This window comes from Apteryx rowi, unplaced genomic scaffold (assembly GCF_003343035.1).
Source record: "Apteryx rowi isolate R43461 unplaced genomic scaffold, aptRow1 scaffold_37, whole genome shotgun sequence".
Classification (NCBI taxonomy): domain Eukaryota; kingdom Metazoa; phylum Chordata; class Aves; order Apterygiformes; family Apterygidae; genus Apteryx; species Apteryx rowi.
In genome coordinates, this window is record NW_020450196.1 from 3,621,816 (window position 1) to 3,640,892 (window position 19,077).

Below are 19,077 nucleotides of genomic sequence, written 5' to 3' on the forward strand. Positions count from 1 at the left end.
CTCAAGGAGACTGGTGTATCTATCTGTAGTGTAAGCAAACCCTTGCACTGTTCTGTAGTTCTGCTATTGCTGCATTGCCCTTATCCACTTTTCATTACAGTGAATTAAAAGTTGCATGTACTAAAATTTTGAAGGCGCACCCAGAGTTTATGTTCCCCCACTGTGGCGAAAGACACACTTACAGCCCAACAAGTTAAGACAAGTTAAGTATTTCAATTTTCTTAYAGAAATGCAAGCTCTTCTTGCCACAACAACTATAACTGGAGCTGGGAATCAAAATCCAACTAAAATAAGTGAACAAACAGACTCATTTCACTCTGTGATTAACAGTCCTTTGCTATTGGCATCACTTCGCCCTTTCTTCCAGTAGTGTTAAAATACCAGCAAGCTAATAATAATAAAAGGACAAAATGAAAACTTACATTGGCATCTGGTTTATAAAAAGCACTCTCAGTGTGCTTTCTTTCTTCAGGGACACTGAAAGAAAACTCTCCCACCTTTAAAATTCTGCTAACCTAGTGTAATAATATTATACTAACTGTAATGGTGTAAGTGACACAAAAAATTCAAACAACAAAGCTGGCAGCTGTTACAGAATTTATTTCGTGAAGTTATTTTCTGTATCTTCTTCACTGAGCTGAGTCATCTAAGTAAACTATTAGTTACCTTCTTACTCTTCCTTTCCTAGCAAACCTCAGCAGCAACCCAAACAGAAACTTTTAAAAAGCCCCTAGGCAGTTTGATCCAGCCAGGTGACTAACAGCACCACAATATGCTTACAGGAGCCCATGGCATCCTAAAAACTCTTCTAGACATCTTTTTTTCTAGGAGTTTGTTTCAAAGAAGAGAACAACTGTTGTTGCCTATAATGGCACCTGTGATTACCTTGAGACACTGGAAGTATGGTGAATACAAGTCAATTATTTTGGTACCTATTTAACAAAATATATACTTTCATGTTTACACACAAATAGATAAGCATGAATAATATTAATTTAAATACAGAGACACTTTATATATGTAATCAGACACTTAATAAGAATGCTAATTACCTGCAGAGTTAGGATCTCAAAAGTTTGGAAATGCTATGGTTCTAGTTAAACCTAGTCAAGTGTTGACCGATTATAAATCAAATCTATGACATAAACTAGGCAGAGATGCTACAAAATTCCACATATTTTGAGATCACGCAATTAATGCCACAGTGTGTATTCCCAATGGAAGCAAATTAATATTGCTGGCTGTGGCTTTCTGCTTAGTTCTAGCTCTCCTCCCACTCCCATTCACTGTTTCTACTTGTTGCCTCACACCTAAGACACATGCTCCTGCTAAGAACAAGAGCACAGATTCACAAAACATACTTAGGCACCCAAAAGGCACTAATTTTAATGGCAGCCTAAGTAAATCCTTTCCATCTAGACCTGCACCTCTTTCCTATGTAGTGCCTAGCACTGATCAATCACCATGTAGAAGCAAGGATACCTTTGAACAGGAATCGTTTTTGCGGGTTTAACCACCACCTTCTTTCCAGGGCTGCTAGTATAGCCTCTTCACAGGACACCGATCCATCATTAGAAGGTATTTCAGAAAATTACATCATCCTCAAACTTGAGTAGAGTGGACAATTCATCTAACTTGTCCCATGAAAAGATCTGTCTGTCAGCAACATTGTTTGCTAGATGGTAGTTTTATCATGTATAAAGGAATCACTCTTACAGATGATAGACCCTGTGAAAGGGGAAAATGCAGGCCCTAACTTCAAAGTACCTATGGTCTAAAATCCACTCACAAAAAAAATCAGAAAAAAGATACATCATAGAAATTGAATTGTCTGATGAAATAGACTGTTATGACTCGCTGGTTTTCCAAGCAGTAGGGAGAGCTAGTAATGCTTTTTAAATTCAGATTACCTACAATTTTCCATTTTGAAACATTCTTGCATTATTTTTCTGAGAAGCTGCTTGGCCTCCTTAAGCCATGAAACGAGCCCCCATGTGTTCCCACTCTTCTGTGTGGGAAAGAGAACTTATTTGCACAAAGGAAACACTGCTCATGTATGGGCTATGCCATAGCTGCCTGCTGGTCATCTAGATAAACTCTAAATGAAGATACCATGTAAATGTTCCCTGTTCTCTCTGTCCCTTCACTCCTCTTCACACCAGATATATACACTAATAGTTTCTATAACTTTTTTTTCCCCTTAAAAGGGACATGTTCTTAAAACCCAAACCTAACCCAGTTGACTATTTCCTTTCCAGCTCAGAGGTTATGATGCAGACTCACAAGTGCTGGGAAATGTAAAGCTGTGGGAGGAGATTAACTATCTTCAGAATAAATTGTTAATTCAGACATGTTGGATGAAGGATGGTCTCAGATTTCACATCTGGGTTCTTTTCCTGTCTCTGTCAATGCCTTTCTGTCTGACCTTGGCAGGAGTTAGTTTCTCTGTACTTCCACCCCTCATCCGTAGCAGATAACAACTCTACTTTCATCCCAAATGTTTCTTGTTCAAAACTGCAGGCTGTCCAGGGCAGAGGCTACTTCTTAACCATGCACAGAATTCATGGTTTAGCACAGTTAGGTTCCAATTCTATCACCTAGCAGCCTACCACAAGATAACACTGTCAAAATAACTGATGYTTTACTAACACAATTATCCAAATTGTGTACCAAAGTATGTTTAATACCTTTTTTTCCACWAATTGCAATCGATACTAAAATTACTAATTTCCAAGTACTACTGGCAGAATAAAGACAAATATGATTTAGTCTATATAAACAAAGTGATCAACCAGAATATTTTTAGACTCAAAAGAAGGACCATTGTCAGGAATACATCTGCTCTTCCACCCATAAATCAAGTCCAGTATAACCCACAAATACAGGAAGCAGTTTATATGGGGCTTGTTCCTGTAGGGTACTTACTCATTTAGATACCTTCTATTTAAAGTGTACTCTCTTACAAGAAAAAGCATTTGGTTTACAGACAAAAAACCTTCAGTAAGTCAAAACTTGAACAGTACTGTACTGCAGAAAACAAACCTAGGCAAACAAGCATTCAGGCTCAATTGGCAGTCAAATATTATGAGCAGCCATGCTAAAAGCACAAAGAAGCCTCATAAACCATTTCAAATACTTAAAAAAGGATAAAACACCCAAATAAGACTTCCATATACAGTACACGTATAAGTACCAATATTAAATTCACTTGTAAAAATTTGCAACTACATTGTTGAATTATTTTGTATAATTGGGTGACTTCAGATGTTGTTGCGGGGGGGTTGCTGTTTGCTTGGATTTTTCTAAGCATTAGACAATCAGGGAGAGGGGAACAGTCTGCAGTAAACACACTTCTTTGGAAAAGCTGTACTTCTTTATGATTTTTAGAAAATTAAAAGGTTTAGCATCTCTCCTTGTTTTAAAGCAATTCTCTCTCTTCTCTCACTGTGTTACATTAGATCTCTCTTCTGCAGAGCCTCACTATTACTGCATATATTTTCCTGTCTGGCTCCTATTATACTGAGTTGTTTCRTGCATCTCTTCACTGTGTTTCAGATTCTTCTTAAAACTGTAAGTGGCCTGTGCTTTTTATTCATGGTCCTCCCCAGTATCTGAGTATGGGAGATCTCTTGTCTTCAGGAGACTACTCCTAAGGAACTGTATTTCACTTCATTTCAGCCCGTTCTTCAAAGCCTGATATTTTCTGTGTATCTGTTAGAGCTGCACTACTTATTATCTCATTCATGATTCCTATCACATCTTCGCATAGGAATATAATTTTTTTTTGCCATAAGAACTGAGGTTATCGCTTCATTCCACAAAAATTGAGATTGACATTAATTATTACTGCATGGTTTAATCCCCTCTCTTTCCCTCTTTTCTCCCCAAAGAACAGAGGAAGAGAACAGATGTTGCTCACCCACCTGTCAATGAAYTGGTCAATCATGATGAGATCTCCAGGTTGTATTTCTTCTCGTAATGAACCACAGGCAGTAGTTACTAAAACATGTGAACAATTCTCTTGTTTTAGTGCCCAGATATTGGCACGGTAATTGACATTTGATGGCATAATTGTATGATGCCTTCCATGCCTGCAAAGATAAAGGTGAAAAGAGAGTAAAATAAATGAGACTGAAATTGCCTTCCCTCTCCCAAATAAACAGAATGCCAGGAAATGTAATTTCCCTAACCACACTGGAAATGGAACTTCAGCAACTTACAGTTAGCCTGTTTTCCTGACTATATTATGGGTCTCTCAATATTTCATTTATATTTATAGGCATGAATTTCTGAAGAAGTACTTTGTGATTCTCGTTTTAAAGGCAAATTCAAGGATTCAAAATTCAAAGTTGTAATGAAAAAAAATCTTGAAAACACAACACAAATACACTTCAGCATCTTAAGAGTATAAAATGCATTTTTCTGTAAATTTTTGAGCCAGTTTCATAGATTCTGAAAACCCAGGCTTGGTGATACTAAATCTTCTACATACTACAACAGATTTATAGGATATATAATCAGCTCTCTAGATTTTCTGCTCAAAAGTGCTGTTTCCATCCTTCCACCCAGGAAAGACTGGCACAACATGAGAAATAAAAAACAGGAAAAGCCCACTCTTTCAACCTATATCCCCTTTCCAAAGAAAACAGTAGGACTGCCAGATTTTTTTCTTAAAATGATCTGACACAGCTTTCATAAATTAGAATGACTGTGCATTACTGTAGTATTCTTATTTTTTAACTAGCACAGAACATATTCAATCTTATAAGCACATTCAATTTATCTGTCATCACTGCTGTATCAGATGGTGAACTGAAACTCAAGTAGTATTCTTTCCACTTTTTCCATCTCTAGTATTGTAAAGATGAAGTAAAAAATACCCAGATTTCAAAAACAAAATAGGAATCAGCAGTATTCAGTGAAATGGCTTGTTAAAAATCAGTCTCTCCTCTCCAGTGCCTACAGCACTTAGTGGAAACAAAAGCATTCAAACTTCTCCTCCTGATCTTGTCGTCTTCCTCTAACCAGAAATGTCAGAACACTCTGCAGCCTCTCTTATCCCTTCTATTCTCTCAGACCAAGAGAGAAATCATTTTGCCCCCTCTGCTGGAAATTAATAGGATATCGTCTTTGACAGTATTCAAATACATTGGATCAGAAGGATACAGAACAGCCTCGCCCATATTAGCTATAGCAATGGTTGAATACAAAAGAGTTAAGATTTTCTATCTGCTGTCAAACACAAAAAGAACTAGTGGTATTCCCAACTACAATTTAAGTCTAGGTATTCTCTTCTCACACATCTAGGGCAATTTGTTCTGCACTGACAAAGATACAGAAGGAAGCATGATCAGACACACCCAAGTTTCATTCTTATGTATATGTTGCACAAGTTTGTCTTCAGACCATCTGATCTAAAAATGCTGACAGAGGCCCTCTGCAAAAACTTCTGTATGAGTTGCCAGAGTTGAACACTGGGTCTCTTTCTCTCCTAGAGGAGAAAATTCCCAGAAGAATTTTCTTACTGGGAGTCTTGGAAGAGAGAGAATGCAGAACAGATGTCAGAGGTGATGACTGTGGAGGAAGACAGTTACAGGAGTGGAGGTGACAGGCAAGCTCAAGTTTTCCCGGACTACTAAGACAGATGATTTGACAGCATCCCCTTCTATCTTTTTGTCACTTAGGAAAAAAAGGTAAGTCCCTCCAACACAGTTCCACATAGATAATCTTTCCCACCATCCTAAAGGAACAAACAGCTGTACTAAACTTATGCCACAACATCCCCTAACTGCAACACAGCCTGGAAAGAAGACAGAGAGGTAGGGAACTGTGAGGACAACCTCAACATCCACTCTATCTACGACCCAGCAGCAGTGCTACATCTACACTTGAGGACTACACTCTTGTACACACTTAGTACTGGAAGGGATACAGGGAAAGAGGGCATAAATTGAAAGACCATTAGTAAGCAGATAAGCTGCTGGACTACAGATTGCAGGGAGATCCATCCATAAACTCAAGCAGATGTGTTGACAGCTTCAGAACCAGTCAGCAACCACAAAGAAACTGCCTTCTGAAGCTGTCAAGGAGGATGAGCAAGAAGACTGGCACTGATGCCTCTCTGAGTGACAAGATAGCATGCAACAACTTACTTCTGTTTGTTGAATGGAATAACTTACAGTTTCTAAGGGTGGTATACAAACTATTCCACTGTAGCAAGCAAGCAAGCAGTGTTTAAATGGCTCTACACCATCACAAGCACACTACCTGCTAAGGCAACAGAGTTGCCAACATTATCAATGACTGCCATAAGCAAACCAAGTTTGGAGGAACCCAACTGTAAGGTAGAGCAGCACAATACACCCTACACCCCAGGTATCTAAGCCAGCATAACCTCTCAGGCTCTTACAGTGAAGTTATTAGACACTACAGACAAACGAAACTTTCAAAATGGCTGCAATAACTACACAGTGATAAAGGAGCATGTGTACTAATGAAAATGCTGAGGGGAAGGGCAATTCACAAACACATAATAAGTAAACACATTTGAAAATTATTCCCTAACTTGCGAGAGGAAAGGAGGAACTGCATATCCTAATTAGTTCTTTTACAGAGAGAAAAGGGTTTAAAGAACTTGATTGGTGTGACTAAGAACTGTCAGTCAGGATTCGCACGCTATCATCAGCATTTCTGATAAGCTAGCAAGTGTGCACATTTGTTTCATTTTGTAGTTGGTGTTCTAGAATACCCATGACTTTCTTAAAATCTGATGTTCATGTGCAATGCTGCTGTTTTCCCAACAGACAAAGTAAAGTTGCAGGAACTTAAGTCCCAAAACTCAGCTCACAGGGGTCATCCGTGAACAGTCATAAATCCCAATGAAGAAGTAACSCACAGACAAGCGTACTGTAATCCACAGCCTAGTTTGATACAAGACAGCTATGTAACCTTGGCTCAGCATTTCATTTGAGAAAATGAAAAAACGTTGTCCAGATGTAAGAAAATACATGAGCAAAATACATGCAAGATAAAAAAAAGTAAAACCACAGGCAGAATARTAGTTGTTGAGGTGGTAACAGTCAGCAGTTTAAGGGAAAAGTACTGGCATGAAAAGTAACAGAGTCCTTAGTGCACCAACAGCTGTTAATTGCCCTGACCAGCCTCACCTTGGGCCTGCAGGCATGCACCAAAGCGCCTGTGAGCCCAGGTGCTCCCTTTAAGCTCAGGCCAGGGCCTTCAGTCCCTCCCCCAGCTACACTGCAGGTGTACTTATCTCCAGCCCTGTTCCTGGATGGCCTTCAGAATTGTGCCTGGGGTCTCATCTCCAGCCCTGACTCCAGTCCTGTCTCCTGAAAGGACTGTGGACTMACATTGTAGCCTTGTCTCTGGCCCTGTCTTCTACTGTTCCTGCCTGGACTCTCTGCATGGACCCTGGACCCGACTGYCATCATCTCAGCTTGTCTGGAATTGTCAATGCCCCTGTCACCATCACCTATCTGGATAGCCCATAATATCCAGATGCTGTGAGCTGTACCCAGGCTGGTGAGGGCACTGTCTGAGYTATGGTCACCTTCAGCTCCTAGCTCATCCTCCATACTTGAGCAGCCCTGCTCTTGCTGTCCCCACACAAAAGGTTATAAAACCCTATGAAAAAAGCAGATAATCATAAGGTGGCAACTATAAAATATCAATAATCAGCCTGTTCAAGGCTGCTGCAGAGGCTGATCCTTCCCCATCTGGCTGATGATTGCCTGACCTAATGACTGCCTAATCACTCATGAAGCATCTTTTCAGATGTGGTGAGTATTCTTGTGTTTAATCTAGTAGCACATTAGTCCTAGATATCTACTGTTACATTAGCCAATATGAAATTTCTGTGCACTCTTCTGCAGACCCTGCTTGCAGATCTCTTTTGCATACAGTAAGAAATATCTGAACACAGATGACCCAGTGGGACAATTACATGGGATGCAGTCTTCTAAGCAATGATGGTAGCAGCTACAGCCTTGAATAATCAAACAGGATGATTTGAAAAAGGCTACACTGGTGCCGTATATACAGTTAATCTGAAAACAGGCAATTTTCCAGTTTCACAAAGGAAATTTGCCAGTAAAGGGTGCAGCCAAATTACCATGGTTATCAGGTACCACCTACCTACCACCAAAACAGGCAATCTTGTGGGTTACCATTCTCATTATGGCAGCATCCTCCACTGCATTTTTCCTTCCCAAACCTAGATGGTATTGTTAATACTCTCAGTCCCTGGAGTACCAAATTTGTTCACGGAATAGTCCAAACTCCCACTGGGCTTTGTCAGCAACCACACAGAGCAAGATGCAGTCAGAGTGAAAAATTAATTCACTTAGTGTAAAAAGAAAAAGCTTCTGAGAAAACCACTTTTTTCAAGACACAATTAATATAAAAAACCCTTAAAATACTCATTTACCTTGCCAACAGCACGCAGTCCACATTTTTGATCTTTCCCAATATCAAAGCATCTGATGGCTGCAAAACAAGCAAACAAAAATGTGTTATAGCCTGCCAGTCACACTGGAAACCGTAATGACTACTTAAAAATACACAGAATACAATGAAGAAAATACTGGTTACCACTGTAGTCTCAACATTTTATTTAACTCAGAAGAAACCTGTGATGTGATGTGGCAGATCAGTAAAACAATCTGGAACTGGAAGATCACTGACTTGACTCAAGAATGATGATCACAATTTTACTGTGTTCATAGTAGCTCTAAAACTGCAAACCTCAACTTAAAAATAGTATTTCCAACAGTGGTACATGAACGTGAAAACAGAAACATGCACACGTTGCCTTTAAATGAATTAGCACATCTCATTCTCTCCAGTTAACTTTAGTTGTTTCTTGCAAAATAGGTGTCATTCCCTACTGAAAGCCCTCCACAAAAGAAATCAAATCTGTCTATTCCCTTAGCACTCCCCATCCACTTCCACATCCCCTTTCTACCAGAACTACCTAGCTCATACTCATGTTCCAGACTCCCCCCAAACCACCCTTCTGCTCCCCTCACCCCCATACACTTCCTGATAAACTCCCTCTTTGCTGCAGCTGGAAGCCTCACCTTTTGGAAAAAAACTCTGATGTGACAAAGAGCTTCTTGTACACTAACTGCAGAAGCACAGTTGTATTTGGCCAGCCCAGGAACCAAGATGCAGCACGCACGTTCCTCTCACAGCTATACAATGAGAACATTGCATTCCTCCTGCATAACCAACCAGCCTAGAGGCAAAAGCATTTTGTCTTTAGCTGCCCAGTTGGGAGACATGCCCTGCCTTGGAGGATAGATACATGAAGGCCTGCCTGTGGCAATCACCAAGTCATCAACTGCCATGAGAACATATATACTGTTTTGTAGGCTGTATCCTGCTCCTGAGTTATACGCATCACGGACCTGAAATACACAGTGCCTCTAGCTTCTCATCTTCAAAATATTTTGTTAAAAAATGTAAGGCCTCTGTCTAAGAGACGTTGAACTGTGCTGCTGCTGAACAGTGGTGCAGCTGGATGTGTTGCTTCTCCTGCCCAAATCAGAAGGCAAGCATTCCACTACTTATTTCAGTGTAGAAGAAACCTGGTAACAAAGCCTGAAGCCACTTCTGTGCCAGCCACTCCTTCCATACCCTGGGTTGTAAAGCTGAAAAAGCTATTTAACAAAATTGCCATTTATTTTCTGATCACACCAAGTAAATTTGCAAGTGATTGGAAAGACCCACACATTCACATTTAGAAATGTCCTGTTCCTTGCTGCTTGGTATCATTTTATTTGTATTTTACTGCTAACTACAAGATTTTAATTGTTATTTAATTTTGCAGCTGTAATTTTATTAGACACATGAAAATTCGCAGAGATTTGGAATAATTAAAGTGATACTTGAGCCCTACAAAGCTGCATTTTAGAGATCTTAAGCTCTAATAAAAATGGCACTTTCCACCACCCAATATGCAGTTCTTTTTGGTAATTTTTAATGCGGTATGTCTTCCAAGCTCATAATTTCCTGAACCATGTAGGTTTAAATTCTGCTAGACAGATTTCCTACTTTTTTTCATGAAAAAGAGAATGTTCCAGGGAATTTACTTTTAGAACTACATATTCTGATTTTTTGTAAAGTCCCCATTTAATTTTAACTTGTTGACATTTAAATGTTTAATCTATTTACCTTATTTTATGCATACAAATCTGAACCAGATGTGGTTGGAACAATGAACTTTCCACAGACACGGAAAAAGAAAAGGCTTGCTGTCTAGTTACCAAGGTATTTTGCTCTTACAACATTCTGTAACAATGACAGGTCACAATATATATATATATTTTTTGGTTTAGGAAGCACAGAAGCAAATTTGCTGTGTTAAGTAAAAAGCACACAACTCAGTTCAGAGCAGAGCATACAAAAATACTTTAAAAAAATAACAGAACTTCAACTGAAACTCTGTACTTCATAGCAAAATRAAAAATAAGATCAGTAAGTTGGCTACTGAATCCTTTGCTATGCAAAGCACATATTCACGTTTATATCAATTTCCCAAAGATGTGAGGAAGAAAGGTGCAATTTAACTGCTACTTGATATTCATTCATATCACAGAACCATACTAAATTTTGGCATACACTGCTGACAAAGCAGAAACATAACAGCCTTCAAATCCAAAATGCTTCAAAATCTAGTTCCAGCAGCAGGGTTTCCTTCCCCATCTGCCACTATCCAAATCACTTTGGAAGGTTTCAAGCTGGCCATATATCAGGACTGGTTTCTATCACTATAGAGATTTCTACAGCATGCATTCAGGGCTTCTTCCAGATAATTGCCTGAAGACATTTCTTGCACGTGATGGTGAGAAACATGATGGAGAAAAAGAAAGATTTGGAACAAAGAATGCACTCATAAATGATGAGCTGATAGTTTAATAAAAGAATTTACAAGATAGTGCATCACAGGTCAATAAAACGGAGGAGATAARGATAAATCAATGTGCGTAAAGTTACAAGGAAGTGAAAGATACAGACATTTCAAACTATTTGTTAATTACTTAACAGTGCTAGTGTATGCTTCAGTTCCACTCGTTCTCCCAAGAAAGTTCCTTCCAGCAACAGTGCTGTACTATTATCACTAGCAATGATGTACTATTATCTCAGTGTAGTTAGAGCTTTGAAATGCCTATAAAATAATAAAATCTTCAAAGTGAACAAACTGAATTTAACAGTATTTTTAAAGCGGGATCTAATAAAAAACCTAATGAAAAGTTCTGAAACATCAGTAACTCGAACACCTATTTTAAAATTATAGTTCACAACTTCCTCCTTCCAAAAAAATCCAAGTCAGATACATATTACTTAGTGTTACAAAATGGAAAAGGAAACAAAGAACCCTGCGCAGTTAACCCTAAATTATGACAATAACAAACAATAAATCCTCTTTGATTGCAACATAAATATGCATGAAATTAAGCACTGTTTATGTAGAGGGTCGGAAAAAAAGTGCCTTGTTTGCTACATACACCTATGACTAAAACAGACATTAAATGGGTCTTGCTAGAATTTTCTAGAACATGAAGATTTTTTCTGATTTGGGGAAAGGAGTTTCAGAACCAAGTTCTGTTCACCAGAAAGTAAAATAATCTAATCAAAATTATGTTCTGAACAAAGTAAGTTTTATTAGTAGCTTCAATATTCCATGATGAAAATAAATGCTGTTGCAAGCAACTTCCCTCTCCTGCAAGAGAAACAGTATTTTCCATTTCTGGAAACTGAATGCCAAAAGGGCACCACCTACTGCATGGGGCCACCAAATTCTGTTGCATGCAAGTGCTGCAACAGAACAAAATGCCAAATGCTTCCCTGAACTCTAATCTGAACAGACCTTTGTGAGAGAGGAGAAGAGTGTTTCATCCTCCTTTATATAATTCCTCAGTTCATATCTGCTACAAGTGCAGTGGTATTTTTGCTTTGTGAGCAGTCTCCAGAAACAGCTATCTTATGACCACCGCCGAGTCTCAAAAAACAGATAACACAATGGCAACCAGTTTGGTTTGACTAGTGGATTCTACTTCAGATCAATACTGGTTACCATTTGGAGATCATGGTATAGAAAATAGAGAAGGAAAGTTCCCTTGATACTCTCTTGCAGTATGCTAGCAGTTTTTGCAGGATAGTGGAAATATACTTTCCAAAAGTATACTTTGGATACCAATATATATTTTGAATATATTCAAATATACTTTTCTGATTACATTTTCTCCTCTGTTAGTGTTTATCTCCTTCCTCTTCTTGAACTGTATATACACCAACTCCAATTGCTCCTTACACTCCTGTTTGTCCTGTAAACCATTTTGAATGCAGGCACCAGTTCAGATCTTGAATCACACACCACAGAGCTGAGCTTTCTGGCAAGCTTCTTGCCATAAAATGACTTTCACTGCCACATGCAAGATGTTTCATTGTATGTACACTAGCTTATACTGGTAGTTTTCCTAACACATAACTCAGATGGTAATTCTAAAGCACTCAGCCTCTTCTGGTTTTATGATATTACAGAATACTTAAGATCCAGTTCTGCTATAAATATCCTGTGTTAACTAGAACCTCTCTCTGCCTTGGTTTCCTACCTACAGAACTCTCTTTCATCCTTTGTCTTGCCTGTTCCTACTGCAAGCTCTCTGGGSCAGTTGTTGTTTCTCACTACACACTAGGCACAGTGTATAGAGCACAGATATCTAGCCTCCACTCCCTTTTGCTAAGGAAAAATGCTGAAGTAATGTGAAGGAGAGATGATCAAGAATATCCGCGCCACATAAACAGCCACAGGGCTTCATCTTCAAATCAGTTTCAAATGATGCGCTTATAGGCATGACTGTAAGGAGAACACTGGTATGTAAAGTGATAATTCAGAGACTGCAGCAAAAATAGGGCCCATATATGTCAAAGGAGAGTTTTCTGTCGTTTARAAAGTCTCCCAGAACTGTTTTGACATACACTGCAGGCCACAGAGTAGCACAAATTTGAAAGAGAGACTTTATCCCATCTTAGACTGCAAATTCAGTATTGAATTTGCAAATTCATCCAATGCACGAAGAAGGAGAGCTATATTCTCTTTGCCACTTGTAAGACCTTGTTTCCACAAATTAAGAATCAGAAAATGCATAGCAATGAAACGGAAATACAGTCTTGTGACTGTACCTCCTTTATGTGTCCATTTAACACAGAAGCCTAGTCTGAAAATTCTTGAAGCACAAAAATGTCTTTAACAACATTAAAAAGTTTTAGTAATAAAAAAATAGGTTATACAGACCTTGCCATAAGGAGTATCAACATATTTTTCTGTTCTTCCTTCTAAAATATCTGGATCATCCAGGCCAGTTCCACCAATAATTCCAATCTTAAACAAAAAAGTATGTATTAGATTTCTTGAGATTACAATCCACTTAGCATAACTGAAAAACTAACTAGGCAGTAACAACATAAAATTTCTGCTTGAGATGCATCTAGACCATGGATCAACCTAACATCTATTATATCCCCAGGACAGTTTCCCAGAAAGGAAAGTTACAACAAGTGATTTTCAACAATCATATTTAACTTTTCACTTTTGCACTATCACTATGATTCTCCTCTGTAAACATAACAAATTAAAAAAGATATGGAAAAAGTACAAAGATATGCCAATTCATCATTTAACCCCAATACAAAAATAATGAGTACTATTCGGGAATGCACCTCTAACTAGTGAGAAATATTTGCACAAGTTTCTGAAAAGGGGGACAGTTCAGTAGCAACTTTGCAAGTGCAAGTCAAAGGAATCTGCTGAGAACTACAAGCAATGTAAGGACTGCTAGCTTTCTTTGCAGTTTTGCAGTTAGATCCTCTGGTATATAAGAAGGTACAAGTGCGTTGCCTGCAGTAGGGTCACTAATTTTCTCCTATGTAGATCTGCTGATGTTGGATTTTGTTCAACACACAAGCTAAGTAGGAACATTAATGGATTCTTGCTTCACCTACTTTTTAGGAAGCCTTTTCAGGTAGCTACTTCTCTTTCAAATTTTTATGAAACTGACCAACAGTTTCAAAGCACAATAAAAAGGAAAAGCAGAGGGCCAAGCAAAGAGCCAGTTTAATCACTTATATCTTATTTCCTTAGGAAACCAGGCTAAAAGCCTTACACTGTGCTTTGATACAACTTGCAATGACTAAACATCAAGTGAACCACAAATACCACGTATTTGTCACGCTTTAGTAATTGCTGATTTCTTGTTCTTGCTCATYGCTGACCTGTTTTAGTTCTTTTGCAAAAAAAAAAAAAGAAAAAAGAGAAAAAAGATAATTTGAATCATGTATTCTCACTGAATCTAAACTTACTTGTGACTTCATACTCCAGCAAAAGAAAAACACATCTGAGTTTTCTTGCTTCTAGTTCACCATTGGAAAGTATCTTCCTTTTGTCTTTCTAGGGATAATCCCATTTTCAATAAGTCAATACAAAACTTTCTATTGACTTCAGTAAATTTCTAGCTCTTCAGCCTTTCACAACTGCAAGCTTCATAATGGGATTTAAAAATAAAGTCACCATTCATCATACACAGGGAAAATGCTATTGTTTTTTTCAGTGCAACCAGCTGTTGAAAAATTTGTCTCAGTTTTAAATGAAAGAATTTATATTATGGTTGCACTGCCCTATATTAAGGAAAAGCACTGTTTTGGAGCCATTTTGGCATAAAGTACTATTGCATGGTTAAAGATTTTTTTTTTACTTACAAAGGTACAAAGTATCGCAAGAAAAAATGAAGTCTTAAATGTATTTCCCCCCCACACACACACACACAACTGTCTCTTATTCTGGCTCTTTCTTAAGTTTCATGTTCATAAAGACCTCACTGGTTCCATCGTTATATTACAGTCAGCTCATCAAACATTTAGTCTCAACAAGTGGAGACTGTGTGGTCTTCTCTGCACGCCAAATGCTTCTCTACATGAAAACTTTCCACAGCAGATGGTGCAAACGCTGATACACTGAAGTAGTTGTAACAGATATCCTGTTTCCTTTTGCTGCCCCACTGTGGAGCATGAAGAGTACTGCAAAGGAAAACACCAGCAAAATTCCATAAACCCGACCCTGAATGTATTCAAGCATTAGGGATCATTTTTTGCAGTAGTACTGATGGGTTTGCCCTGGTGCTCCTCGTGTTGCTTATTTATCAGAAATATTCATAGACTGTTCACAAAAATCCTGAAGACTATGTAAATTTTAGGATGAACAATGATTTGTCCTAAAAATTGTACCAAATGTGTGCAATGGATATGTTATTATTTTTTCTCATTTCAAAGTTGCAGTCATCCACATACAGAAAAGAAAAACTAACAGCTAAGCCAGAGGAGCTAAATATTAAAAGCAACAATAAAAAATATGATAAATATCAAAAGCAACAAAACTGTTCTGAACATTGCTCACATGTGTTTAGTAAACACTGAGGACTATGACATCAACAGAACTTAGGACCAAAAGTGTGAGAAGTTTCTTTTTTCTAATTCTGAAAAAGAAAAAAAATGGTTCCTTCAGTAACTGAACTGGCTTTACTTTGGTATGATGCTTGCTTGCTTTATCAGTGCTCCATGATTTAAGACTGAGAATATTCAGAAGGGAATACTTGTATGTCTAATTCTTATGCATGGCAAAGCATGGAAACATGAGCTACAGCTACATGACCAAAAGGTTAATTTGAAACTGAAATGCTACATCTTTAAAAGCACACAAATCAAGCACTCTTACATCATATTCAACAATCCTGGTTTATTTAAAGATTTACCCAACAACATGCTTCATATTAAAGCTTGCCATTATTAATGAGTCATGCTGACAATTCATACCAAATCTTCCAACAGAATCTCATCCTTGCTGTGAAGGGTCCCCTCACAAGTTGCCAAGATTGCAATACTTGTTTAAAAACACAAACCCYGATCATGAGAAGACTTATATGTTTATTTTTAAAGTACACCATATTTTCATAAGCTTGTAAGTTGTGCTCCTGCCAGGCAGTGGCTTTTACCTTCTTCAAAATTATCATAATGCATGCACATACAAAACTGAAACAGTATGCATATATTCACTTTCTCATCCAATAATAATTTTTAACAGAAGTCATGGTGTTAATGAATTAAAATTACCTATTCTACAACGTTTTTATTCAATTAGAAAACATCTATTTATTCCCCAAATTAATTCAAACATACATTTGGCAGCTACAATTGTTTGTTTCAAATTCTTAAGGAGGTCTGGGGTACAAGTTAAGAGGCTATCCTAACTTGCAGTCACTCCTGTTACTCTGAGTGCTCAGAGACATATACATGAAAGCCAATCAGCAGAGATCTCTGTTGTTAGYCTGCTTTCAACTGCACAGTAAATGCATAAAACTGTAAACGAGCTATCTCAAACACTGCAAGCAGCTTTGTCACATCAGAACAGCGCTCTAATGTATCTGCCTTTTAATGAGTTAGTTCCTGTACCAGTAAGCATCCAGCCACTGCAGCATAGAGATCAGTGCAGTCTGTTGAGGTGGGGTTCACATTAACTCTTGGGTTACCTATACTTCTGCTGCTATACTGCCATCAGCACCCCTGTTGCATTATGCAATTCTAGTGCAGGCTTTTATGCTAATAGTCTTGCTGTCCGAAATGCCAGCAAAGGGCTTGCAAAGTATTCACAACTCCCAGGATAGAGAACCCACAACACAGGAATAAGAGCTACACTCCAATTGCTAGAAGAGCAACTGAATTTGCTTTTTCTTTCTTCCTCCCTGCAAAACACCTCACCAGCAGCCTGGTCAGCCTTCAGGCCACCTTAGGCAACCCTATCAGTACAGAGCAAGTGTTACTGATGGCTACAGAAATGACAGGCTTACTATATTTAACAAGGAAAGAACTACACTGGAAGGAAAGACTGGCAAGCATTGATTCACTCATTAAAGCAGCTGCTTCTCCAAACCTGGAAACTAACCTGGAGATGGCACCTCTAGCCTTGGCACTTACTCTTTTTCTCTGCAAGAGACTCTGATTGTTTTTCCTCCTGTTTACCTGATCCCCAGGAACATCAGCTGAGCCTAGGGGCAGGAGACCTAAAAAATCCGATTCTATAGTAAACTCTGCTTTACAGACCTTCTAGTGAATTATCAAAAGGAAAACAGCTGCTCTAGGGTCAGTGTGGACATATCCTGCCAAGAGAGCTGAGGTCTACTTCCRGAGAGCAGCCCAGGCTTTGAAGGCAAGGAATGGCAGAGAAGTTGACTCAGGGAGAAAAGTCTCACCTTTTCTCAAAAGGCAAAGAAAAATCATGTCTAGGACTGACCTCAAGAAGAGTAAGATGCAAGACTGTATGTTCCATTCCAAAGCATCCTACAAAGGCACATGAAAGATACAACCTGAGCTACAACCTGCATTGATTTTTACAGGTAATCAGGAATTTAGATAAGTGAAGATGGCATACAGTGGAACTAAACATGCAGTCATTCATCACAGTATATTCTATCTTAAACATTGGGATGAAGAGCAACAAATCTAAACCTGTCAGATAATTATCACATCAGTAAGTAGAAAATCCAAAACATTTTTTCTGTAGGAGTCTAAATACTAAACACACTTAAGTTTATGCCTTTCTTTACCTAATATTTGTTGAAGTTCCACAATTAGCTTCAAGTATAAGTGTCACTCATTCGTCATTAAGACACAATTCTCAGTCCACACTTGTCCATTTAAARGCTGGATTTCTAAACATTTATAAAGGTTAAGCATTGTCACGATCAGCTATGAGTCTTTGTGACAGCTATAAAACAATGAATACATCTATATTCTTCCCTTCTATTTTGGAGATAATAAGAAGAGGGAGAGGATGGCATTAAAAAGGCTTTTACTTAGAAGGGCAAAAAATAGCAAGCCATAAGCAATTTACAGTTAAAAGTTAATAAAATCAGAGTTTCAGCATATTTGGTCTGCTCAGCTGTGACGCACGCCAAGCTCTTTTTAAGTAACTTTTTTAAAGCACAGGATAGACAAGTTTTTGTTGACTTAGAAGAAATAAACTGAGTGCTACTGCAGAAAACTTTGTGTGTGGTCGAGTTCTTTAACTATCAGTTTTCATACCAAAAAAAAAAAAAAAAGAAAAAAAAAAGTGTGCTGTTCCAGCATAGTCACTCTCCTCCATGTACATTCCAGAAGAGAGGAATTGCGCAGGGAGCTGCTCAAGAAAAGACAGTCCAGTCCACTCCCTCGAAGAAGCCACAGCACGGGAAGGGCCTTCGGGCCAACCCGGAGCAGATGATCTGCACGAGCACCCACACCGCGCCCAGCGCCTCAGATGCCGACAGGCAGATGTGCAGAAACGGCTGAGCACGCAGAAAGCTTCGTAACAGAAACGATCACGGCTGCAAACAAACCTGCTGCGAAGAGAAATCTTGACTTTTTTTTTGCGGGGGGGGGGGAAGCACAAGGCTGGTGTGAGCGGCGCTCGGCTGCGCTAAGCATGGCGGAAGCGGCAGCGCACGCCGACATGGCGGCGGCGGCCGCCGCCACCTGCGGCACCCGCCGGCGGGCGGGCGACCGGCAAGGGGCGAGGGAAGGCAAGGGAAGGCGCGAGAAGGCGCGGACGGCGCGGGGGCCGGTGCGAAGGGCACGGGCCTGCCGGGAGAGAGCACGGGACGCGGCGCAGGGAGGGCGGCCGCGGAGAGAGGGCAGCGCCTCCGCCCACGCGCTTGGCACGCAGGGCAGCGGCGTGGCCCGCGTCCTCCCGCCCCTCGGCTCGGCTTGGCTCGGCTCCACACGCCCGCGGCCAGCCCCGGGGGAGGCGACAGGCGGGGTGGGGTCGGAGGCGGCGGCGTTGCGCGCCGCCTCCGCCGCTCCTCAGCCCCYTCCCTGGCCGCCAGGACACGGCGCCACTCTTACCTTCACAGCCGCGGCAGCAGCGGCCATTTTAGCGGAAAGACGGGGGCGGGGGGCAGGGCGGGGCGGCGCCGCTGGCAGCCGCCCAGAGCGCACTGAGGGCCGCCCCCGCGCCCCCCGGCAGCGCCG

The 19,077-nt window shown here is 39.7% G+C and overlaps 1 protein-coding gene across 2 annotated transcripts in view; it reads right to left on the bottom strand.

Annotated features, from left to right (window-relative positions):
* Positions 1-19,055, bottom strand: part of MTAP (methylthioadenosine phosphorylase) — a 34,151-nt gene extending 15,096 nt beyond the window's left edge. The window contains exons 1-4 of one of the 2 annotated variants that reach the window (XM_026073500.1): positions 18,952-19,055; positions 13,319-13,405; positions 8,447-8,505; positions 3,924-4,091 (exon numbers count right to left, since the gene is read on the bottom strand). In XM_026073500.1, coding sequence (XP_025929285.1) covers positions 3,924-4,091; positions 8,447-8,505; positions 13,319-13,405; positions 18,952-18,978 — 341 coding nt within the window. In that variant the 5' untranslated portion in view covers positions 18,979-19,055. Of the gene's footprint in view, positions 1-3,923; positions 4,092-8,446; positions 8,506-13,318; positions 13,406-14,382; positions 14,536-18,951 lie in introns of those variants that run through there. The other variant, XM_026073501.1, reaches the window with a different exon arrangement.
* Between the last annotated feature and the right edge of the window lie 22 nt (positions 19,056-19,077).